General features: G+C 42.3%; 3 protein-coding genes across 7 annotated transcripts; all 3 read right to left on the reverse strand.

The window, feature by feature from the left end:
• Positions 1 to 1,008: 1,008 nt before the first annotated feature.
• On the reverse strand, positions 1,009 to 14,113 carry nsd1a (nuclear receptor binding SET domain protein 1a). 4 transcript variants are annotated; one of them, XM_085790017.1, is made up of 23 exons: positions 13,759 to 14,113; positions 12,304 to 13,166; positions 11,838 to 11,979; positions 11,522 to 11,694; positions 9,592 to 11,440; positions 9,378 to 9,502; positions 8,928 to 9,144; positions 8,629 to 8,732; positions 8,449 to 8,508; positions 8,120 to 8,341; positions 7,937 to 8,029; positions 7,688 to 7,811; positions 7,370 to 7,570; positions 6,261 to 6,440; positions 5,528 to 5,684; positions 5,238 to 5,443; positions 5,006 to 5,118; positions 4,634 to 4,903; positions 4,410 to 4,526; positions 4,140 to 4,281; positions 3,903 to 4,009; positions 3,549 to 3,747; positions 1,009 to 2,415 (listed from the first exon to the last, which is right to left on the reverse strand). In XM_085790017.1, the coding sequence occupies exons 2-23, from the start codon at positions 13,147 to 13,149 to the stop codon at positions 1,568 to 1,570; spliced, it is 6,495 nt and encodes a 2,164-aa protein (XP_085646143.1). In that variant the 5' UTR covers positions 13,150 to 13,166; positions 13,759 to 14,113; the 3' UTR covers positions 1,009 to 1,567. The 4 variants fall into 4 exon arrangements, with proteins under 4 accessions (XP_085646143.1, XP_085646140.1, XP_085646142.1 ...); XM_085790014.1 differs by having other exon boundaries at positions 8,629 to 8,762; XM_085790016.1 differs by having other exon boundaries at positions 8,928 to 9,147.
• Positions 14,114 to 15,262: 1,149 nt separating this feature from the next.
• LOC146979972 (UPF0461 protein C5orf24 homolog) lies at positions 15,263 to 17,209 on the reverse strand. Its single transcript, XM_085790020.1, has 2 exons — positions 16,977 to 17,209; positions 15,263 to 16,783 (listed from the first exon to the last, which is right to left on the reverse strand). The coding sequence occupies exon 2, from the start codon at positions 16,778 to 16,780 to the stop codon at positions 16,106 to 16,108; it is 675 nt and encodes a 224-aa protein (XP_085646146.1). The 5' UTR covers positions 16,781 to 16,783; positions 16,977 to 17,209; the 3' UTR covers positions 15,263 to 16,105.
• Positions 17,210 to 17,511: 302 nt separating this feature from the next.
• atp5po (ATP synthase peripheral stalk subunit OSCP) lies at positions 17,512 to 20,663 on the reverse strand. 2 transcript variants are annotated; one of them, XM_085790022.1, is made up of 7 exons: positions 20,614 to 20,663; positions 20,285 to 20,329; positions 20,061 to 20,171; positions 19,745 to 19,874; positions 18,175 to 18,287; positions 17,938 to 18,024; positions 17,512 to 17,780 (listed from the first exon to the last, which is right to left on the reverse strand). In XM_085790022.1, the coding sequence occupies exons 1-7, from the start codon at positions 20,638 to 20,640 to the stop codon at positions 17,670 to 17,672; spliced, it is 624 nt and encodes a 207-aa protein (XP_085646148.1). In that variant the 5' UTR covers positions 20,641 to 20,663; the 3' UTR covers positions 17,512 to 17,669. The 2 variants fall into 2 exon arrangements, with proteins under 2 accessions (XP_085646148.1, XP_085646147.1); XM_085790021.1 differs by having other exon boundaries at positions 20,279 to 20,329.
• Positions 20,664 to 24,785: the final 4,122 nt, after the last annotated feature.

The raw sequence follows: 24,785 nt of genomic DNA on the forward strand, positions 1-24,785 counted from the left end.
TTGAACTATATTTTTGATGCCTGTAATTTTTGCACTTTTATTTTGGAGAGGCCTCTTGGATAAGAAATCAAACATCTACGAACTAGTCAAAATGCCCTTGATTTAACATTTCTAGAACGATAATGGACCTGAAGAATTTTCATACATAAACATCAAATGTTAAATGTGTAACTTTTATTTATAACAGAATATTTCTGATGTACTAGGAATTTTTTTTAGGAATCAGTGCACTTGTTTCACCACTGGGGGGCACAAGCTCACCACTGGATTACTAGGCCCCAGAACTCCACTGCCCACAAAAGACTGGTTTAGCTTGGGAAAATGCACCACTAAAAGGCATAATATTAACAGATAAACGATCTTGAGAGTGTCACTACAAAATAAAGTCTGAACCTTTTATTCAAATTTAGAGATACAGATTGCAGTTTCATTTAATCGTGTTTTACTGCCTCAACCATTAGGAAGGGCCATCGGGCTGATAAATGTGGTTCAAAGCACCACTATGAAGATGGTTAATTTTTATTTCCTGCATTAAGATCTGGTAAATCTCGTCTTGTTGAAATGTGTATGACAAGCAAGATTTATGAGAAACTGTATCTGGGATAAGTGGAAAAGCATATCAAAATTTACTCTTCATACTACACACAAGATACCCAAAATAATATTTTTTTCATCCCCTAATATGCACATGTCCAAAACGTTAAAGCATTAGCACAAACTGTGATGTATTGCTGACTAAGATTTCTTCTGCAGTGTTACTGAAAAGAGAGAAATTCTGGATACCATGGGAATATGTACTTTGATTTTATTCTAACTTCATTAATGGGACAGCAGTGATGGGCATAAAACCAATGTTAGTGATATCCGTGACACATATTTTAATTGTGCAATGGCATTGCATTCTTTTATTTCTCTGTGAGTTTGATCCTGAGCTCTGACCTACCTGTTTGAAGACAAAAATGATGAATTAGTAGAAACTGTAAATGAATGAGAAGAAAGTACTGACTGTTTCTTTTATCTTGACAAGAATCATTTCAGTCTCAACGACTCCAGTGGGTTTATTTTGCATTCTTCAGAAGCACCGAGCAGGTATTGTTGTGCCTACCGTAACATGGACCAGTGAGAACACTATTTTTTATCACTCTTGTAATTAGAAAGACAAGGTTAAGACAGTAACAACAACATAAGATTGCCCTTATGGTGACAGTTTGGTCAGGTGAAACTTCTCAACTTTTGAAACTTCTTAACTTTTCTTATATTCCAAACATTTAAAAAAGGCCAAAAAATGTAAACAATAATGAGAGAAAGAACAAAAGAACATAACAGCACCAGACACAAATAAACATATCGACAGAAGTATAAAGAGATGGACTGAATCAGTCCTCAAGCCTTAGCACCAGTACACATCCCCACCGTCAGTCCAGCAGTGGATGAGAAGGCAATGTAGTACCAAAGTGAAGGCAGTGATGCGTTCAAGTAGGTACCAAAATATCAAACTCTTTCTGTCCTTTCAGTGTCTGTTGAGTTTTGTTTTGTTGACTATTTATAAGGGAATGGATGGGCCGAGTCATTTACAATCATCCTCCACTCTCCCCCATTCCTCCAAGTCCTCCCCCTCCACCTCTCCATCATCATCATCATCAGCATCAGCATCTTCATCGACATAGTCACCCCAAGTGTCATACACATCCCCTCCTTCGTTGTCGTCGTTGTCGTCGTTGTCGTCATCGTCTTCTTCGTCATCCTCCTCCTCCTCCTCCTCATCTTCTTCTTCCGGCTGGTCACCTCCATACACTCGCTCCTCCTCGTCCTCCACTATCTCCATCTCCTCCATTTCATCCTCTTCCTCTTCCTCTTCTGCATCCTCATCGTCATCATCATCGTCGTCTTCCACCTCTTCCACCTCCAACCCACACACCTCCCCATCCTCCACCTCCCCCTCCTCCCTCTCGTCCTTGGAGGAGGTAGGAGTAGAAAACGCTTTGCCCTCAGTCCTGTCTGCAGGGTAAGACCTGCTGGAGGGGACGAAGCTCGAGGTAGCAGTCTTTGTGTTGATGTAGAGACGAGGAGGGGGCTCCACTCGGCCGAGGGCAGCCTGACCAGCAGGGGGAGAGAGCGTGGCAGCAGATGAACCGGCTCTTCTGGTATCTGGGACCAGCGAGGGAGTGGCGTTCACAGCCATGGCCCCGGGCCTCACAGAGGTCGTGTTGGGGACGTATTCACGAATCTCTCCTGGCTCCAGAGGTTCGGGCCCACAGGGGTCGTGTTCACTGCAGGACAATTTGCCGTCCAGTTTGGAAATGAAGAGCATACCTTCGCGATGCTCCTTACAGTAAGAGCTGGGACACATCTCGCAGAAAGAAGCCGCCTCTTTTCCACAGATGTCACACTGGTGCCATGGACACTCCCACCGCCCTGCAGAAAACACTAGTGTCATTACTCAGTTTATCTTGTGTTTTTTAGGCTAAAAAGCAAAAACAAAGTAAAAATAAAAAGGAGGTGTTAATGAAGGTAAAACTTGTGAAAGTGAAAATCCCAGAGCAACAATTTAGCTGGCTGAGTTTGAAAACACTGATATTCAGTAATGACATGGCAGCAGCAGATGGTCAGATACATTTGTTAGATTTATCTGGTTGTTCTGTCACTATTTAAAGGGATAGTTCAACATTTTGGATAATTGGCCCATTGCCATAATCCCTATAGTCTTAGGAGTAGGTTCGTTACCTTTATTTGTTGGTGCAAGCTATTTTTAGAACGGCGGAGCAGAGCTACGCTACGGAGGCTACTGGGATTTCTTGGTTTCCCTCATCAATCTCATCAAATACACAATCCAACAACTCCAAAACGCTCTGGTGGACAAGTTGTGACCTGCACATTCACCACACTATGAGATAATAAAGGAATGTTACGAGAGTTGTTTTCAAGCATTTTGGAGTTGTTGGATTGTGTATTTGATGAGTTTGATGAGGGAAACCAAGAAATCCCATGAGCCTCCGTAGCATAGCTCTGAGCAGCTTGCATCGACAAATAAAGGTAACAAACCTACTCCTAACACTATAGGGATTATGGCAATGGGCTAATTTGCCAAAATGTTGAACTATCCCTTTAACAAAAAACATAGGCATCAAATATTTTGCTGTTTAGTTCACTTTCACCCAAATTTAGCCAAAGGATGACATCCAACCTGGTCAATCTTCAGTTCCAGAGGACTGCAATCTTTAAATTATTCCTTTGATATACTTTACAAACTGACTACAGACACATTTTTCTATAAAAACTTCTATTTTAACTCTTATCAGTCATGGAAAATAAGTTGCTAAGAAGTTTTCCTGTTTCTTAAGAACCACTGTCGGTCAGTCAGGAGTTTAATTGTTTGACATGAGCACTGCCCAGTCTTCATTCCTTAAAACTATGCATGCTTGAAGATATTTCAAAGTTGAGTCAGGCAGCTACAGCACAAGTTGACTTAACAGGGAGCCTTTAGTAATATGATATGGGTTAAAAAGTAATCCTTAAATAAACACCAAGAGCTCTCCATCTCTACTCGCCTGCAGGCCTCTTGGCCAAGTTGAGACAGTCAGCGTGATAGACCTTCGGGCAGCCTGGCTTCTTACAGGACACTATCTGTCCCCCATCACCACAGCTGAAACACTCATCTTCTCTTTCCTTGGTCACTTCTTGCTTGGTCTTCTTCTTCATTGGGACCTTCCTTTTACCTTCCTTCAGTTTCTCTGCTGGTGGCTGGTTCTGAGCAAAAAGAAGGGAAAAAGAAGTTTCCAGACCAGCACTTCTTTCAAGTTGTCAATTTAGGCCAGGCGATGTGGTCAGAGGATCATTTAGAAAGTGGAGTTAAGTGTGCCCACAATATAAAGCAGCGAAACTATTACAATTTGTTATTTTACCTTTGGCCGGACACCAAGGAAACCGCTGCAGTTTGGTGCTCCACATTTACAGACAGTTTTCCCATTCCCAAGACATTCCAGGTTGTAGTTGAAATTCAGCTCCCCACCTGAAAGACACACTGGGTTAGCTCCACGTTGAACTCAGATGAATTGTTTGTAGATCAATAAATTAATCTGCATTTTTAATCCTAGACAATACAAAGCATCAAAACCGAGTTACAAGGCTGTCACTCAAACCTTTTGGGATGTCTTGTAGAGCAAACAGCCCCACTCTGGTGTCCCCATTCACAGTCCACTTCTGGGTCTCACAGTTTGGCTGGCAACTGTGGTTCATGAAGCGAGCCTGGTTCCCTTTGGGCCCGGCATCAATGATCCGGTCCTGGAATTTAAAAAAAAAAAAAAAGTAACAAGCTGGCATCTGTTCTGCATTATGAACCAAGTGGGTTGCTAAGCAGTGCATGATTGATTGTACATGACTGTGTTAGCAGGTATTTAGCTGAGATTCACCTTGTCCAGTGTAAGCATGTAGAAGTTACAGATATCGTTCTCCTGGGCATGTCTGATCCTGGCTCGACATTCTTCTTCATCTATCACCTCTCCCACGTATTCACTAACAAAGGCTCCCTGAGAAGCAACGCAGCAGAAAAATAAGGGAGATGAACCATTAATAATGTGTTTAGTACTTACAATTCAAAAACCTTATGTGACAGATTTTTTTCCCCCCAACTTACCTTCTTGATGTCCGACACAGCACGTAAACCCCAGCCACAACCCAGTGTCCTGTGAATCTCCACTGTTGTGTACTGGCGCTTTGTGAAGGCCTGATTCTGACACCGCTCCCCTGCCGCACACACCTGAGGGTGGCACTCATACATCAGCATGCGGTTAATGCACTCCGAGTCGATGCCGCACGGGTTCTCGTCAGAGGCCTTACAGTTGCAGCGTGGGATTTCTGATAGGTCAGCTGTGATGATCTGCACCTTCCCAATTGGCCGGTTTACCTAAGGGACAGAGAGGGCGGCATGATTCTTACAGTGCATGTATCAGTGAATTGGTCTTGAGTCAGTCTGACCAATTATAGTACGTTTGGTGACAAACTGTACCCTGATGTGCCTGTATGGAGGAGGTTTCTTGTCATTCTTTCTGTCCTCCTGAAGCTGCCTCATTTCCTTTTCTGCCTGCAGCTCTTTGAACCTCTCTGCTGCTTCAGTCAGGGCTATAAAGACACACATTTGCAACTTGAGCTAAAATTCAAAAAACGGTTGCATGAGACAGTATTTTCATTTAAGCAAATGCAAAAACACAGACAGCAATCTGACTGTTTTAAGCACATACCCTTTTTGTACACTGCATCTGCACCCTTCCCCATTTTCTCAATGTTGTGAGTGTCCCCCTCCATGTATGGGAAGACTCTTGCCTGGTATGTCCACACAAAATCTTTGGAGCCAAAGAACTGCACTGGGAACTCTCCTACTTCATGTTTCATTCTCAAGATGTTATTTGGAACATCTTTGGCCAGACAGACCTCTGCAGGCCACCACCTAAAGAATAAGGTCAGGTTTCATAAGCACAAATATGGGTTCATTAGCCGATGCATGGATGTGAAAGTGATGTTATGCAGTTACCTGTAACGTCCCCATTTGACCCAGAGTATGTCTTTAATACGAGGCTTCTTCCCAGCTTTACAGTCATTGCAGAACCAGCTGCCTTGAGGCATCTCCATATTCAAACATTCCCTATGGAAAGCAGCAGGACAGGCCTCACAGCACAGCAGACTGCCCCCTACAAAATCACAGCACAAAACAATGATGAGGGAAATGAAAATAGATTTAGCTTATTGTCTAAACAAACTAGGCTAGTACATCGTTTATAAAAAATAAAAATGTCCAATGTACAACTTACCAAAGCCCAAAAGTGTATTTCAATTTCTAGAACAATCTGAATCCTCACACATTCTGAGGAATTACCAGTTCCTAAATATCAAATGATTCAAATAACTGCTGCAATTCATATCATCACTGCCCCCAACGATGGTGCAAAACTGAAACGTGTGACATATTCCTTTAGGGCACTATGGCCTTCCTGGGTCGTATGAGTATTTGCGAGTAGATACAAATGAAAAGATTGTTTTTAGATCAATCATACATTTGTGAAATGGGATTTAAGTGCAAATGCTTTTAATGGGTGTTATAAATATCTGAAACAATGGGGCTTTTGGGAAAAATGTGCTTAGGAGTGGTGAGATCCAAATCATTTCACAGTATCTCCCCTGAGCTCATATTAAGAAAAGTAGCAGCTTTACTACGATGACTATTTTGATTGGCAGATCACAACAAAAACAAAACAACCCAAACTCACCTTCAGAGCAGACAAAGCACCAGCTAACGTTGATGTGTTCGTGGTTCTTGCAGCCTTTGCGAGGAGTGAAGTGGTTTGGACATAGGAAACTGTTGTTCGCCAGCACTAAACTGCCCGCTGCCATGCAGTTGTCATTGGCATGATAAGCCACAGGGCAGCGCACACATCGAGCCAGGCGACCTAGAACAGAAATACAGACACAAAGACATCTTAATCCATGCACATCTGGACATTTAATTGAAGATTTGTAACAACAAACTGACAACACACAGTTCCCTCAGTCCACTGAATGCATTATTAAGCACTTTAAATACGCCTCTACTCCAAATGTCTGGTCTCGTTACACTTTGATTGGCACAAATTGATTAATTTAAAGGATTATCAGGAGAGCTGGAAACTCAAAGAAAGATAAAGTTTAAAAGTGCCTGGTTTAAATCATGATTACTGTGCTAAAAAGATGTGGAGCAATTGTTTTACATAGAGCCAGGTCAAACTGCACAAACTGTGTGTACTGTCAGAGCACCAGGAGCTGTTTCAAGTTTATTATATGAACCAAACATCTCTGGCTACTGGCAGTGTTTCAAATCACACATGAGCAAAGATGCTAAAGAGCTATTATTTGAAGCCACTTCATTATGTATAATACCTCTCTGTTTACACGAAACAGTGAGTCATTCATAGAAGGGATGGGCCATTTTTATTCAAACTAACAAGGGATATGCAAATAACAGACGATAGTGTGGAGAATCTCAGAACAAGAATAGAAGCAGACTGCCTGTTTACCAACAACTGACGTATTGATGTTCAGTGTTTAGTAAATGCATAATCAAAAACATGGATCCATTTCACACTACACACTATTATTATCAACCTACAGTACAAGTTGTTGCTAAGCAGGCAGAAAATGTGTGATGATGGCTACAGCACCACTTTTTTTTTTTTAGAAATATGCAAAGGCCTTTAGCCTGACGGGATGCACAGTCCTCAGATCATCGCTCATGAAATAAGGAGCTGTATGAGGCCATCAAGTCAACATGGTTTAAATCTGTGGGAACCTCTCTGACATTTAACAGTCATCACATCATATCCACAGGCAGACTGGAGCTTACCCTTAGAGCTACAGACGTTGAGAGGGTTGGTGATGTGGCAGGACAGACAAACATGCAGAGGGCAGCGGAAGCCTTTGTTATGTGGCTGGGTTGCAGAGTAGGCCAATATACAGTCGGTATGGTAAAATTTCCCACACAGTGGTATCATGCAGCGCTTTACTCCACTACCAGACTTCTTACATACAAAGCATGTGTGGACACCTGGAAAGAAGAAAATAGAAATTAAGTTTTTAAACACAAGCTGTGTGAGATAACACATACACGTTTTAGGATCAGTGACAGATCAGTGCTGCCATTGTCAGACGCTGGGGCACTCACCAGTGTTGCATTCACGACAGAGGAATTTCCCCCTGGGAGCCACTGACAGGCCAATACACTGTGGGTGAAATGCTCCATAACAGTGGCCTTCGCAGACCAGCAGGTCTCCTGTCCTCTCACATACCTGTACAAACATAAATACACAATAAAAAATACATGCAAATGGTCTGTCTCTTACAAATGAAGGATGTGTCCAAAACGGATCTATGCAAAGAAAAAAAGACTTTCCTTTCTGATAGATTGGCTTACCTGACAAACATTCTCCTTTAAAGATGTTGCTCCTATTTTCCCTTTAGTATCCATATGAGAAGAGAGGCTGTCATTCAAACCCACAGACTGTACCTACAGAGATTAAGAAAAAAGCACCGTTACCCATGTGCATGGGTGTAGCACTGCGGATATTTTCATCTTTGAATAGTACAACACGCTCACCTCGAGTTTGGGAGTTAGTGTTCCAGTGTGTACATTTTGTTTTTCCTCAGTGTTGGGGGGCTCCATCTCTGTCTCCTGCTTGGGGGTCTTAGACTCCGGTGGGCTTGGAGCCCTGTTTGGACTGGGTCCAGTGAGAACATCTTTGCTCTCCGAGAGTTGGGAGAAAACAGCAGGGGCTGAGGATGTGGTGGGTATATGTTTCTCTTTCTTCACAGATCCAGCCTGTCAGGTGTGACATTGTTTAGGATGATTAATGACAGCATATTCATTTCACCATCATGTTGTCCACTGGGATATGAGAATAGTGATAGAATTTGTTCGTAGATAACCTGAGTTTTCTTGACTAACGCCTTCGCCTCGGAGGTAACTGCACTGTGTCGTCTTGGCTCCTAAAAAAACCACAAGATAAAAAATAGTGAAAATACGTACATTTTCAGTGCTGCTCTAAACACTATCTTGAATACGTGTGTAAATATATAAGTGAACTTGCCATCTCAATCCCAACATACCTTCTTTTTAACAGGAGTAATAGACACTTCTTCTATGGGACATTCAAGCACCTTGTGTGACAGTTTTCTTGGCCTCTTTCTTTCTTGGATTAATAACCCTGTGTCTGCAGGAGGAATATCACATACTGAATTTCCTGTTCAAGTGTAAAAATAACATCACAAAAGCAATATGGTTATTTCATAATAAGAGATTTTAAATATTCAACACAGCAACACCAGTCTATTCGGTATCATATGGCATGACAGTTGATTTGAATTTGAACATGATATTCAGTGACAACATACTTAAACATATTTACCAGATTCAGGAGGTAGATCAGTTTTTTCTGCCGGCTCTGTGTCAAGCGAGGGTTGTGTTGTGGCTGGGGATACTGAGGATGCTAGAGGAGAAAATTCATCCTGAGATGGACTCTGTTCAGGTTCAGTCAGAACATCAGTGAGCTCTACAGGAGATGAGGCTGAGGTAACGGATCCTGGTGTGGTACTGAGATCATGGAGTGCTGTCATCCCTGATGTCTGCTGTGTACACACATGCAAATAAAAACAGAGAGTATATAACATAATGAGCGACATTTTCCAGTGATACTTTAACTGAACCAAATGTCTGTCCTTATATTTATTAACTGTAATTAATTATTAAACAGTATGCCTATGTAAACAATACAGAAAATTAAATATTTTATATTTACATCAGTTGTAGTAATGTCCATTTATATTGAATTTAAGTACTAGAAAGATGAACTTTTTACCATTTTGGAAGATTCTGAGGTGTGTTTCTTTGATTTCTTTTTTGGGGCAAATATTTGTTCATACTCCTCGGTTGACTCCAGGAGCCTTTTAGTTGGTTTCCGGAGACGTTTGTTCTCTGAATTCCCTGTGTGAACGTATGTGACATACATGTGACTTTGTTACTCATCTTAACATCTCAGTGGACAACCTAAACAGCAGAAGTTTCTTTCTTACCGGCTGTGCTGCTTGTGTCAAGGAAGAACGAGTCATTTTCCTCCAGCCTCTCAACTCCCAGAAGAAGATCTGGTGACGGTCTTGTGGTGTAAGACCCATTCATCTCAGCACTCACTTCACTCATAACCTCACTCTTTTTCTCAGCAGACCCCTCAACCATCTGCCAGCGCTTCTTTGGAGCCACTGTGGATTCTGAGTTCTTGTCGAGGTAGCGGGGTGTGGGATTAGCAGTGACAGGAGGACCAGACCCTGGGCCAGCTAAATCAGCATGGCCACTAACAAACTCCCTACCATAAGCCAAGTCAGCCAAGTCTGAAGATAGGCCAGGTATGCTGAGTTTCAGTTTGGCTGGTAGTCTTTGTTTTCTACGCTGCTTGTCGGTGCTCCCAGTCAGAGAGAGACCAGGAAAGTCTTCACAGTGGTAGGTATCAGCTGTCATTATAGCTTTAGTCCTGCTCTTGGTTTTTACTGTCACGTTATTGGGTATTGTGGATTTCCCCAACTGACCATTTTCTGTTTTGATCCCCTGAGTAAAACCATTATGAGAACCCGGTGGGACACCTCCTGGAGCAGTAGGGATGACCAGGGGTTCCTCCTTGATCAGCACTGGTGATGGCGGAAGAGCTAGGGGTTTGCCTTCTTTTTCTCTGGTATCGTGCATGTCTTTCAGCAGCATCAAAAAGGTACTGAATTTATAATTGGAATCGGGCCGAAATACAGTGTTCTCAGAGTCACTGCAGTCCTCCTTCACAAGAGATTTAAACATTACTTCTTTGACATCCTGAAAGGCTTCCATTGGAGACAGAGACGAGGATGGGGAGCAAGATGATGAAAGATCTGGCACATTTTCCGTTTTGATCTTAACAGGTTGTACGGCTGGTACACTGGAACCTGCACTCTTAGACTTTATTAATGAGCCATTACGAATCAGTTTCTTATCAGGTTTCCTTGCACGCCTTTTTGGAGAGCCGTGATCAGCAGAGGATGATGCATTGCTGGGGGATTCCCAGTCAGGAGACATTTCAGTTTTGACTGATGTGTTGGTAGACGTATTATTAGTACATTTATCATTGTGAGTATCTGTTGAGCTTTGGCTTGTGGCCAGTGTGTCTTTGAGTTCTGTCTCTTCCTCTGCTTTCAGAGCCCTCGTCATCAGACGACTACTGGCAGGAAGATTCATAGAGTGCTTTTCATTTGAACTGTACAACAGTTCTTTACAGCTGCCCAAACTCTGTTCAGAACTTCTATCTTTAGATGTCGACTTATTTGTTAAAATGCTTTCACAAGAATCTGTACACTGATTCGCTTTTTCAGTCAACTTTGTTTTAGCTTTTGTTGAACCCTGTTCTTTTCTGACCAGTCTGTCTACATCCTGTATCGGGGACATCGCTGTACGTTTAGGACGATGCAGCATTGGAACTGAGTCCAGGTCAGCATAAGGGGAGTCCTTTGGCTCTTCTTTGAGTGCACAAGTTGTTGTATGAAACTTGTCTGTAATGTTTGCAACAGTAGACGATTCCTTTGATCCACCAACTATATGGCCAAATATATCCGACAAACATTTCTTTTTCCTCTTGCAAGCTTTGCTCTTGTTGGATTGAACTGTAGAGTTTTTCGTGAGATGTTGTTCATTTTCATTGGGCGGCGCTGTCGGGGATGGTGTTGGGCCAGAGTCCACAGTGGGAGAGGTGATCTCCTGTGGCTTTTCAGTAGGGAGTGGGCTGGGTACACGCTCCTCTCCATTGACGGATACTGAAAGCACAGTTTCAGTGTTTCTTTGTCGGGCGGGGAGCAGATACTCAGCTTCAGTCACACTGACTTTCCATGCAGTCAGTAAACTTTTGGGTATCTGCCAAGAACACAACAAACATTCAAAATAATGTTTTCAGTCAGCATAGATGAGATTTGAGTTAGTTATTTCATAAGTTACCGTATATTTATAGTCTTTCTCCTTCTGCTTCCCCCTCCTTCTGAGCACAGGTAAGTCTTGAAACTGATGGCCTCCTTCAAAAGCAAGAATCGCATTCCCTTGAACCCAGGCACGTTCTATAATCTCTCCAATCGTCTCCAGGAAATACAGCCGACAAGGACGGGGACTGGGAACTGAGACAGAGCAAATTATGTGTGATTTTATTAACTAACTTACACACAATAGAATTCCTGTAGTTGGCGATAACCTCTCAGGGTAAAGGTCAAGTCGTGGGAAACAATTTAATCATAAAAGCCATATGCAAATCAAACCTCACCTTTCATCTTAGTGTGGCTCCCCTGGTCTGGATCGCAGGTGATTTGGCAGGGCCACCAGGGTCGTCTGTTGAACTTTGCCCACACCAAGTCCCCTTCCAAGTATTTTACTGCAGGAAGAGGCTTTTTCTTTGGGCTGTTGGACTAAACAGGGCAATAAAAACACTTTAAAATCTAATCAAGAAAACTGCAGCACTGTGTATGATATAGGGTAAATCAACATTTCTCTCATATTGTCATTCTGAAAAAATAGAGTCAGAGGCAAAATAGTGATTCCTTTCTAAAAGGTTGATAAAATTATAATTTGAGCAACACTGTTACACATATACACAGCTGGGAGCTGCACAGGTACAATTAGCACCTGCAAAGGTATCTATCACTTTAAGGCAAAGACACTCCTATCCACATTCCCCATGGAAATACACAACCAAGAGAATTTCATAAAGCAAGTACGTCAAGTAGACTCACATTAGAGTTGGTACCAGATGGTGAAGTTAGTCCAGGGTCAATTGGAGATGCAAGTTCACCATCACTGTCTGATTCTTCACTGAAACTCCACCCATCTCTCATAGTGATTTCTGGCAGTGCGCTGGGGCTTAGTGTAGGGTTGAGTTCAGATATAGTCTTGGACATCAGATTAAAGACAGTAGGTTTGTATGTTCTCCTGTCCACCCCTGTATCACATGTGGTCTTACTGTCACTAACAGTTCGGTCCTGACTTAACTTTTGAGAGTTGTGAAAGGGTATCAGGTCCTCACTACTGTTGAGCTCCCCCTCCACGTCCTCCTCCTTAATGTCACTGCCATCAAACAGCACGGATCCAAAATGCAGGTAATCATTCGGGATTGGAGAACAGCGCTCCAAGCTGTCGGAGCTTTGGGGTGAAAAGCCATTTCTGTTTACATCCTGCATAGTCTCAAACGAGTCCATGTCATCATTGCCTGGAGAAGGAGGCAGCTGGACTGACGGCGCCTCAAACTCGTCATCGTCACTGATTGGACTTGCACACTGAAAGTGGTTCCTTGAATGAAGGTCTCTCTCTAGGTCAGGCCTAGTGACCACAGAGTTGAAGTCCTGCAGCCTCCTCAGTGGGCTGTAGCAATGAGTTCGGTCTGGCTGATTATATCCAAGCACAGCTGGTTGTTTGAGACTGGAGGATGGCAGTTGTACAGGTGACGGTTGGTCTGATACACGCTTCACAATGCCACATTGGTTTCCATAGGAAGTGCTCACAAGGCCATTGCGGGGCCTCAGCTCTTGCTGGCCAGGACCAAACGCTGAGCCCCTAACAGCCTGTCTGTATGACTGATTCATGATGGCATGGCTATATCCTGTCAAATAAAAAAAAGAGGCAGGTTAGACATATTTACCATTCAAGTTTCTCACTATCATCTGTGGGAGCTGATGACACTTGTACACTAAACTATACAAAAAAAAACATGCTGACAATCACATACAAACATTGCGGAAATAGAGCGGCAATCATATCCGACAGAAACCTTTGAGGGAGCATACCAGCAATGGACTGTGCGTACACATACACACAAACACACACTAAGCCGACATTGCATGGCCTCCATACTAGAGGCCGGTCGGACAGTACAAGACAAAACACAGAACATAAACGCTGTCCGGCTTCGTCCATATTTCATTCACAAACTATTAGAAAATAGGATCGCTTTGTCTGGTGGTTGTGGGTCATGGCGATCGCTGACTGACTACAGTCAATGGAGGAGCGCTGAGGCTGTGTAACAGTGGTAGTGACACTGAGCCATCACAGAAACACTGTGAGTGGCTCACACAAACAAGCTACAACCACACACCGACATAGGAAGCTACTATTAACTCACACACAAAAAAAAAGGACTGATCCGCACTAAGTTCACAACACCATCAACACGTGGAAAAAGGCGAAAAACTCACCATTTGGAGGTCGGTCACCGTGAAACCAACAACTGCTGTTTGATAATGTGGCACAAAGCGAGTGTTTTTCTCGGTTTGTGAAAGCGGATCTGCACAATCCCAGCTGCAGCAGCACTAGCAGGCCAAGGCACCGCTCTCATTCTCTGCACTTCATCGCCTCATCAGCGGCGGCCCTCTAAAAACTGTCACCATAAATACAAAATAACAAGTAAATCCCCATTACGCTGCCACATAATACAGCGGCAAAATTCTGTGTGCCATTACCGGTCCCCTAGCAGCCACAGCAGCTTATTTACTACATGATTTTTGCCTGCTGTCGAAGTGCCCCCGGTTAATGTTAAAACAAGCCTAGACTGACTGTGTTGGTGAGCAGCAACCAATCGGCACTGCTACCCAACCCCCCGTCTGCAGAGGGCCGTGACACTCACCCTCCTAACACACGCGCACACTTACAGGCGCGCACGTGCACGCACATCCACATCCAGGTGAAGTTTCAAACACTCACTGATATGTAACAACACATTTTTAACGCAATAATCACAATTTGATGGATGACCTTTTTTCTTTTCTTTTTTTTTTCTTTTACAGATTTGTCACATTTCTGCGCGACTGGCCCGTTGTTTCTAAGTTGAACTCTCCTGAGTGGTGTGGGTCTATTTTATCTCAGTGTCGACAGCAAAACACGAATGATAACAAAACAAAACGATTGCAGTCTAGAGCGCAAAGAGCTACACGGCCTCTCCGGTCAAACCAAACTCCGTGCGCCATGTTGCCTTTCCACGCAAGAGTCCTCTGACATGAGGAAACAGGCCGCTAGGCGCTGAGGAAAAGAAGAGACAGCAAGGAGGAATCTGTGGCTGTAAGCGTGCACAACAACGAGGGTCTGCTCCGATTAAAAAAAATAACCTAATAAATAAATAAAAAATCAGTGATTGTCTTCAAGCTTGCTCTCACACAACATTGACACGGATTTGGTGCGCGCAGTGTATAATCTTATAGGTAAATATCCATATACGTGCAAGCGCAGAGTGCACAATAGACTCGCTGCAGTGGGCCAGTCCTTCAAGATCAAACAAAGACCATCCAGTTACACGCCGACCTGACAGGAGAGGAGCTTACCTCTGTGTAAAATTTTTTAAAGCGTGCTATCAGGGGTGTTGGTTCAGATCTTTCCATGCTTCATTGTCATAACCTTTTAGGTGGATGGCACAACAAAAAAAGACCAAGCAGTTTCGAGAAGTTACTTATTCACCCACACTCAAAGATCATATGGCTGACGTTTATGTACAAATAAGACCCTTATTCGGTCTCACTAACCAGTTCTGCGATGACACGGTGTAATAACACATCCATAAAATAAAATCACGTATGACAGTGCACCGCTATATTATTTAGCAGGAGGTAAATAAAGGTATTATGAAAAGGTGATAACTATTATCTTGGGTCACGAGCCCCCTTGCGCCCACAGGGTGAATTACATGCTTTCGATTTGGAAGAAGAGAAGTTGTGTTGAAAACACCATGTCTTTCTTTTATTTTGGTTTCACATACATCACATTAGCATTTATTACATATTCCACACAGCATTGTTCTGTTTTATGAAGTAATATTTTTCCTAATGAACAGCATAACAACATACATGTAAATCTGGAAGTGCTTATCAAGTGAGTTTGGGGACAAGAACAGGCAATACAATACATAAGTCAAAACTAGATTCACAAAGTGAAGAGAGAACAAATACTGTGTTCAAATGGATATAATGCATTGAGTTAAAACCAGTTCAAGCTAATTGAAAATGTATTGCAGTGTCCCATCGTTAGGTATGATGCAGGATAATATCACAAAATAAAATACATATTGAACTGGACAACACACAGAAAAGACAATTACACATCCACATATTAATGGTAAGGAAAAAGGTGATTTCATAGGCAGATTAAAGTGAAATGCAATTTTTATAAATGTAGAAAATATCACAAGAAGCTGGCCATAGAAATGTTAAAGTAGAGTAAGAAAACATATTACAACTCAGAGGAACAGGTTTGAGGGGGAAAAAAGATCCACTCTCCAGTGAAATTCGAACCACAATCTGATACATACATTTTCTTTGCCTATACTGATTGGTGTGATTAATTCATTTGCATGCACCTCTTCCAAATAGGAATAACATACGTCTGATCCAGTCATTTATTATAAGAGGATGAAGACAATGTCAACCACTGTACAGTAAAAACTCAGTCAAAGCCATTTTTAAATGACAGTTATTTCCAAAAACATTTGAGAGAAAAAATCTTCCTCGGTGTCCTCTTCCTGGATACACCCAAATATTTTTCAAGCTAGCTGCAAAACTATTCACTGGTGTCGTCCACTTTGCTACTGGGCTCACAGAGGTCTCTTTTCTCCATCATGGTGTATGGAAAAGGTGGAACATCACAGGGAGTGAAGTCCAGTTTCTTGGGAACACTGCAGTTGTTAAAGTCAACTTTCTTGTTGCTGTCACAACCAAACTCCAGCTTCTTGAGTCGGGCCAGACTCTTAATGCTGCCGGGGGGTCTGCCGGGGCTGACCTTATATCCTGCTGCTTTGGTGGTACCAAGGGGCCTCCCCGGGCTGGTTTTGAACCCAGCTGCTTTAGTTGTTCCAAGTGGACGTCCAGTACTTGTTCGGTAACCAGCAGACTTTGTGGTCCCTGATGGTCTCCCTCTCCGCCCTGACTTCACTATGCCCTTCTTCTTCTTCAAGCTATCAGGCCCTGCTGTTTCATTGCCCCTGATTCTCACTGTCTGAGACTGAGTCTGGAAGTCGTTCTGGGCGTCTTGCATTTGGCATGCCATGGCTTTATGCATGCCCTGTGGTAAAGGGGCTAGGCTGGCAAGAGACAGCTGCAAACCAGGGTTGGATGGAGAGGGGTAGAATTTGTTTGACTGAGTGCTACATAGATCAAAGTGGCTGGCTGGATGACAGTCCTCTGCCAGTCCACTCATACAATAGTCATTGCTGCTACTGGTCACTTGATGCATCATTTTCTGTTGAAGTGCAGAGAAATAAACATTAGGCAGAAATGCTACAAACGCACGTTTACCCAGGCAAACACAACCCCCACACAGCATTTAAACGAGCTTACTTTTGGTGGAGCAAACACATCTCATAGCGTTGCAACGCTTAACGTAGCACAGTGATGTATAGTCAAACGAAAACTGTAAAATGAATTGTTCGTACCTCATTTGTTGGTGGACGATGGACGGGAAAGGGTTAATTTCGAATCGCATACATTTTTCTTCTCTGACAGCAACAACATCTTCGTGAAAGCGCAGCAAAAACTACGCCCAGGCGTCCATGGGTATCGTCTTGCAGCGAGACTGCGTTTTCTGTAGTCTATTTTGTGCACATTTAATCCTTTAGTCAGAGGTTTAGATGAGAGAGGCAGCCATTTTCGCCTGGAAAAAAAAAATTAATAAAACAGGATGCGCTGACCACGCATGCGCACTAATACTTCCAGGAAACGCAGGGGGGAGATCAGTGTCGCCGAATGTAGATGTACCGAAAAGGCTGCCAATAACAAATATTGTTGTGACCTCAAAATGTAGGTTTCTACTCACAAAGTAAAAAAATATATGTTCCAGCTGCTGAAGCAACTACATTAGTGCTACACTATCTACAACTTTACAACCACGCAGAAAAAAAACGTCTCCATTATTGCTGGGTAGAAACATGTGCAGGGGTGTCATGACAATAACAACAACAAAGGCCATTCTTCATTTTGGTGTAGTTTTTATTAACATCCATATGAACTAAAGCACAGACACTGGATTTATGGAGCAACTGCAAGTGCTGGAAAAGGTAGCAATATACATTATCAGGGTTTCTTCCGATGGTCGTCTCTGATCTTTTGAAAAATTAAGTCCACAGGACTTAAGTTTCCTTGATGAGCTTGGTCAGCTTCTGAATCTTTGTTTTAGTGGACATGTCCACATACTTGTCACCAATGCTGACAATCATGCCCCCAAGAATTGCAGGATCCGACTGTTAAGAGATGACAACATTGGAAATTAGATATGCTCCAACTGAAAAATGTTCGTTTCCAATTTAGTGTCTAAACTGGAAACAAACTTTTATTATAATGAAGTAACACCAAGTGCAATAAGGTCATTTCTATGTTTCTGATGCATTCACACAGTACCTTTGTTTCCAGCTTGATAGTTTCACCCTTCTGGAGAAAGCCCTTGAGAGCCACTGTCAGATCAGCAAGATTAGCTGCATCTAAAGGCTGAAATTGATAAATACACATTGCATGACTGTACAATATATAATGGATTAAATAAAAGGTAAGTTACTGAAACACAAATAGGGCAGTTTTTATTACCCAATTTATTTTGTGATATAGGAGATTTAACAAAGATGACCATCCCTGTCATACCTGAGCAGTAGTGACTGAGCAGATGACCTCTCCACGGTGAGCACTCATCATCTTGCCAAAAGCAGCAATAACATCACTAGTTAGAGGAAGACGACCATTGTCAGCCAAAACATCTGCATAACAAAAAGCAGAATAACCATTAACCATGAGTTGAACTTTCATACACCTAGCAAACAATTTTCAGTGTACAGCACATGTATTATGTTGGTTCAAAAATAAATACTCTCAAACTGGTACTGCCATATATAATTTATGCTCAAATGTGAAATTCCAGCCAATATAATGCTTTTCTGGGAAATATATTTTACGGTTGGGGCGTCGCGTGGCGTAGTGGTTAGAGCGGGCGCCCCATGTATAGAGGCACAGTCCTCGCTGCGGTCGGCCCCGGTTCGAGTCCCGCGTCGGGTGCCATTTGCTGCATGTCATCCCCCCTTTCTCTGCCTCCCCGTTTCCTGTCTGTCTCAACTGTACTATCTATAAAGGCATAAATGCCCAAAAAATATACTTAAAAAAAAAATATATATATATATATATATTTTACGGTTCACAAGTGGCCTGTTGAAAAGTCATTATTGCTAAAAATTTTATTTAAAAATGTTTACAATTTCCTGGGCGTCGAGTGGGGCAGGAGGATAAGCAGGTGCCCCATGTATAGAGGCTACAGTCCTCGCTGCAGGTGGCCCCGGTTCGAATTCTGCATCGGGCAGACCTTTCCTGCATGTCATTCCGTCATTACGTATATTGCTCTTTCATGTATTTATTACATTTTTGTATTTTATCTTACTTGATCTCAAACTTGCAAATTTGCACTGTCCTTGCACTTCCTCCTCAATTGTATGTATGCTTGTGTATGTGATTATGGTGTGGCGGTCAGTTGTAGAAACAGAATTGCCCTATGGGATAAATAAAGTAATCTCAACTCAACTCAATTCCCCCTTTCTCTGCCTCCCCATTTCCTGTCTTTCTCAACTGTTCTATCTAATAAAGCTGTGAAAAGGCAAAAAAATGTTTACAATTTCCTTAATTGAAAACTTTTTAGAGGTCACAGGAAGGTGACACCTATCATAAAAAAATATGTTTGCGCATTGAAAGGCAAATATACTGCATTAAAAAATTCTGAATATGATTTGTAAGTGTATTATATCGTAATTAGTCTCGCTCGCCAGACCCTCCTCCAGAGAACAAGGGTCTGGCTGGTCCGCCTATGATTCTGCGATCAGAGAAAAAAACGCTCCGGCCGTTTGGAATTCTTTCAACCAGTCACAATCGTTGTGGTCGGCACCGTAGCAACGGTGTGCTTGCAAAATACTGCCGGTTGAAAACTTCTTTTTGAAAATGAACACATGTGAAATTTGTTAAATATATTGGTTTCTGTGAAACCTCTTAACGAAGAAACACTTCTGTTACTTTAATTTTGTGTAATCCTATATACCTGAAACATTTAATTTTAACTTGTATATGAGCACTACACTGCACTCACAGACTATACACAAACAAAACCGACAATGGTCTTTTAAAATTATGTATTGCTAAGGACGAGGGCAATCAGGCCAGGTCAGTGAGCACTCACTGATGAGGTTGATGGTGATGGGGGAAAGCTTGGCCTTTGTAAGAGCGTCAGTGAAAGCCTTCTGCTTGATGTTGCGCTTCACATGAGGATTCAATACAATACCAGCAAGCTTGGGGTCCTTGATCATGGTCTGAAAAACAAGATGGCACACAGCAAAAGGTGACTGAGTTAATGCACTAGAGGAAAGACAGGCAGATTGGTATGAATCTACTTGTACTACCAACCTGTAACATACAACAGACCATTATTCAAATGCTTTGTCGTTCAAATACAAAATGCCATTGATCTGTATTTCAAGGTTATACATTTGACTTACATTAACTTTCCCCAGCTCCTGCTCCACTTGGTCCAGTTTGCTCTGCTTACTGGCAGCTGAGAACAGAGCAGTGGCATAGCGGCCCTCCACTCCATACACCTGGATGGGGGGCTAGAGGGACACGAAGAGAGATATAACAAAGTCGGACCATTGAATAATTACCGTATCTTACAGTCTTTGACAAGCGGTAATGCTCCGTGCAGTTAGGCATTATTTACCTTGACCAGTTTTGCTGCAGGTCTGATCACAGACGAGCTGAACTGACGGACCTAGAAATGACAAATTTGCATGGTCACATACAGAAAGAAACCACAACTTTAACTGATGAACTTTTACTACGCTTAGTGCCATTTACGTTACAGACAGCTAGCTGGCAGGCTAACACGTTAGCAGTCATTCAAGTGCAATGCCTTGCGTCAATTTGTTGGACATTTAGCATTACTCCCTGGTCAACAGATGGGGTATAATACTAAAGCCACGATTTTCAGCTATCAAATAGTCCGTAAGAAGTTATGAAATGATGAAAAATATCAGAAATCATTGAATGTCTTACCTGCTGTCCTAGCATGTGTGCTGCCATTTTCTCCTACAGCTGTCCAGAGTGGTACAGGCGTCTGCGCATGTGCACTTGAGAGGAAGGCGAGGAGTTGTGGGTAATGTAGTTTTCCAGCAGAGCGCATTCAGAAATGTTCTCGCTACAGGAAATGGAATACCGTCGAAATGCCGTGATAGACATGACAAATTGTTTCTTCTATTAATCTTTAAAAACTTTTTTTAAGGTTTATTTGTATGGAGTCTGCTGGTTGTGTATTGCAACATAAAGTCTTTGTTAAATTTAATTTGTGTAACTGACAGTTCAATAGGTCCTACCTGAGAGAATGAGCTAACTTCTCTTTACAGGAATTGTATGGTAGTCTCTTCCCCTGTTTCACAGTAAGCTCAATCATTTCACACCAACTGCAGATGGCTCACCTTTTGCTCCAAGAGAGCAAATCAAATTGTCAGAATACTGGCATGTGTTTGTTGTTTGTTTTGATTTTTTCCCCCTTCTCTTCTCCAACACATGCATTTTCAGAAAATGATGTTAATTCGCTAGGTCCAGATTGCCATCATTATAAGACATAAATACATAGTATAAATACAAAGTTTCTAAGTCCTATTTGTTCTGTTGAAAAGCCAAGTTTGTTTTCACAATAATGATATTTTTTTAATCTGTTGTTCATAGCAATAGTGTTCAGTAAAACCTTTACAAAGTGCTTCTCTGATAAAAACAAACAAACAACAACAACTGTATAATTTAAATTCATCAAACCCAAGCAAAAACATTAGTTATTTTTTTCTTTTGTTCAGACAATAGATCAAGAATGATGTTACCTGCTTAACAGTTTCGACTGTGACTCCAGTCTTCCTCAGAAGCGTCATGACGTGCTGCTGACGTTTCATTCTTGATCTATCGTCTGAACACAAGAAAAAAAAAACTAATATATAACAGAAGACAAAATGAACATAATCAATCCAAGCAAAAACATATAGCTATGAAAAATGAAACAGTTTCATCTTCACCAAAACATATTTGTGCCAAGAGTAGAAAAACAGCTGTGCCGTGATATCTTATTTAGTGGTCAGAAGCTGTCTGCTTGCATGGTTGCAAAACTAACCATGATTGTTTATGGAAGTAAAAATAACTAAGTGCAATCATTATGTATATAGGCTATCTATTTAAAGCTGCATTACATGATTTCAACTGGCCACTGGGGGCATAGGAACCCTAGCAAGCTAAAAACTTGATTTATTAACCTAATAAAATGAATAGCTAACAGATTTAGTATGTCCGTGAAGGTTCTCAGTCATCCAGGTCATCTTATTCTTGTGGAGTTGTAGTAAAAAAGCAGGACGAGAAGAAGTCCAGTTACTTTTTTACTACAACTCCTAACAGATTTAGGTTTGCTCTGATTTGCTCTCTACCAACTCCTGTGGAATTAAATGTTTAATTTCCTTTCTTCATCAGCTAGGCATTGTCTGCTGTTTGGTATGGGGCAGGTGTAGGGGAGAGTGGGGTAAGATGAGCCAGTGGGTAAGCTGACCCACCCCTTGTTTCTAGGAAACTATAGGAAAATGTTAGCATGTGACCAAATATTTGGGAGGCAGGCATCATTTCATGGAGTCTGTGAAGATTAGAACCACGTGAGTAAAGTGGTTTAACATTTATGACCAAAAAAATCATTTTTCACTCTCGAGAGTGAATTTTGTCGATCATAAGTTTCATGAGAATTGTGTTTAGACGAAAAGAGATGATTGCAAATTTGTTTTATACATGGGTTGTGGTATCTATGAGCTACAACATGAGGTAGTAAACCTAGCATGAAACTGCACCATTTTAGCTGTGAGAGCAATAAACCCAAGCTAAGGTAGCTGTGGGGTAAGTTGATCCATTTGGCCAGGGGTTAGTTGAGCCACCTATCCTATACACTTAATGAATGTATTTTGGCTGTATATGTCCAAATTATTAAATCAAGATTCTGTATGTTTGTGATTACAGTAAGTATGTTCCTATAAACAGGAAAAGTTGTTTATAGTGTGCCAAACTTTACTTTCAAAGAAAAATATCTGGGATTCTTCCCAAGATGCCACGTAAATGCAAAACTCCCCAAATCTCAGTGAGTTGGTGGCTCAGCAGGAAGTCCCTGCAGTTTGTGTTCACCTGTAACCTGGACAGATGAAATATTAAGTAAAGGGGGAGGTAGGAGATGGATGGAAGGAAAGAAGGGGGGGTTGATCAATTTACCCCACTCCTATGGTCAACTTACCCCATTCATGGGGTAAGTTGAGTCAAAGGAACCACTTTTTTTGAACATGCTATATTTTAAAAACAGTTATATTTACACTCATTCTGTTAATTTGTAGGGATGCAAAACATCCTGAAATATATATGCAGATGTGTTAGTTAGCAACGAAACTATAATTGTCTTGATGTAGTGATCCTGAATACAAAAAGTGGCTCAACCACTTTACCTGAGTTTTTTCTCTCTCTCTCTGAAAAAAACATCTCCCTGCTCCTGCTGAGCACATCTGCACATCCATCTTATCACTAGAACATGAATAAATCAGTGGTCTGTGAACACCAAAATAACAACCTCATTTATATATCTTTTTCTTTTTTGCCACACTGGGACAACACAGATAGCTGGCTTTCCCCGTTATCCTAATTTTAGTAACAGTGAACCACCACTGATGGAGTTGACGTTAGCCACCTAGCCTGGTGCCAGCTAAGTTAACGGTTTCCAATCAGCACCAAGCTACCCTGTCCACACGCAATAGTTTTCTTTATTTAGGCCTACGGGGACCATATGCAGGGTTGCCAACTTTTGGTCCTGGGCTGGAGTGAGATTCTGTTGGTCTGTTAGCGGGGGGGGGGGGGGGTGTCTATAATAATAATAATAATAGTTATGTTTATTGTAGTTTTTCTCTCTGTCTCTCTCACACACACACACACACACACACACACACACACACACACACACACACACACACACACACACACACACACACACACACACTATACCTGCAAACTGAGGAGGCTAGAGGTGTAATAGGTGACAAAATACGTATATCCCTCTAGGGGGGTCTGGGGGCACCCCCCAGGAAAAAATTGTGATTTTAACATGTATTTGAAGCATTCTGGTGTACTCTGAGAAGAAAATAAAGGGAAAACACAACATTTGCTTCAGATAAGAGGGAAAAAAGCAGATCTGTGGTTCCTATCATTGTATGGCTGGAGTGTATGAAACTGGTCTAGTGGGGAGCTGTGGCTTTTGGCCTGGACCAGCCTATTGAGCCTATTAATATATGAAAGGACAGAACAGACATGTCCTGTTCAGTCTTCTACTACAGCCTGATGATACAATCAGGTCCTGAAATGTGTGTTTCTCTTCTGTAATAAACATTCTACATACCCATTCGGAGTTTGCAGGTATGGCACACGTGCATGCATGCGCAGTTGCGCACACACGTACACACAGACGTACGTACACACACACACACACACACACACACACACACACACACACACACACACACACACACACACACACCTGTTGCTGCGCTGTCTCTCTCTCCTCTGCTCTCTGGACTGAGCTGCCTGGCTGTACTTTTGTGCTACCCAGTCTGCATCTTGATTTTATAGTTTTCAACGGACTGGCCCAACAGCCCGACCGCAGGCGTCAGTTCGAGCCGCGTTCAGTCTGAAAACATAACTCGGTCAGGTCAGGTTGTGTCTCGGGCTTCGCTCTCTCCCTCTTTCTTTTGGCCATCGGATTCGGACCAAGTCGGGTCCAGGCTTCAGCACCGTGCCGCTGTTGGTGTGGGGAGGTCGCGGATCGACAACTCCCCGTCCTACTGTGCTGTGATCACAGGCTTGAGCAGCCGTCCAATCGACACGCGGATAAGCATCGCGCACACCAATCAGAGAGCCTATTGACGAGTGCCAAAGCTTGCTTTAATTTTTTTTTTTTTTTTTTTTTTGCCAAATCGCTTGATTTTGGCGTGAGAATTGTTTGAGTGGCGTGAGAGCGTGAGACAGGACCTAAAAGCGTGTGACACACGCCAGATGCGTGAGAGTTGGCAACCCTGCCATATGTGTTATATCACCTGACTTATTTGTTCAAATGTACTCACCTGGCAGGCGTGTCAGACAGGTGTTTCTGTGTTTTTGGTAACGGTTAGTCC

This window comes from Trachurus japonicus, chromosome 10 (genome assembly GCF_045865225.1).
Source record: "Trachurus japonicus isolate A0001 chromosome 10, Traja_1.0".
NCBI classification, from domain to species: Eukaryota; Metazoa; Chordata; class Actinopteri; order Carangiformes; family Carangidae; genus Trachurus; species Trachurus japonicus.

Bases quoted from the DNA above. Each gene is read 5' to 3' on its own strand.
- LOC146979972 (XM_085790020.1), bottom strand. From the start codon at position 16,780: ATGATGCATCAAGTGACCAGTAGCAGCAATGACTATTGTATGAGTGGA.
- nsd1a (XM_085790013.1), bottom strand. From the start codon at position 13,149: ATGAATCAGTCATACAGACAGGCTGTTAGGGGCTCAGCGTTTGGTCCT. The intron at 8,509-8,628 runs GTATGTTGGGAT...TGGTTTTTTTAG, and splicing joins TTACTCCTGTTAAAAAGAAG to GAGCCAAGACGACACAGTGC. The intron at 5,444-5,527 runs GTAACTGCATAA...CTTATTCTTTAG, and splicing joins GTCAAATGGGGACGTTACAG to GTGGTGGCCTGCAGAGGTCT.
- atp5po (XM_085790021.1), bottom strand. From the start codon at position 20,640: ATGGCAGCACACATGCTAGGACAGCAG. The intron at 20,330-20,613 runs GTAAGACATTCA...TGTCATTTCTAG, and splicing joins CACACATGCTAGGACAGCAG to GTCCGTCAGTTCAGCTCGTC. The intron at 20,172-20,278 runs GTAAATAATGCC...GTGTCCCTCTAG, and splicing joins CTGCAGCAAAACTGGTCAAG to CCCCCCATCCAGGTGTATGG.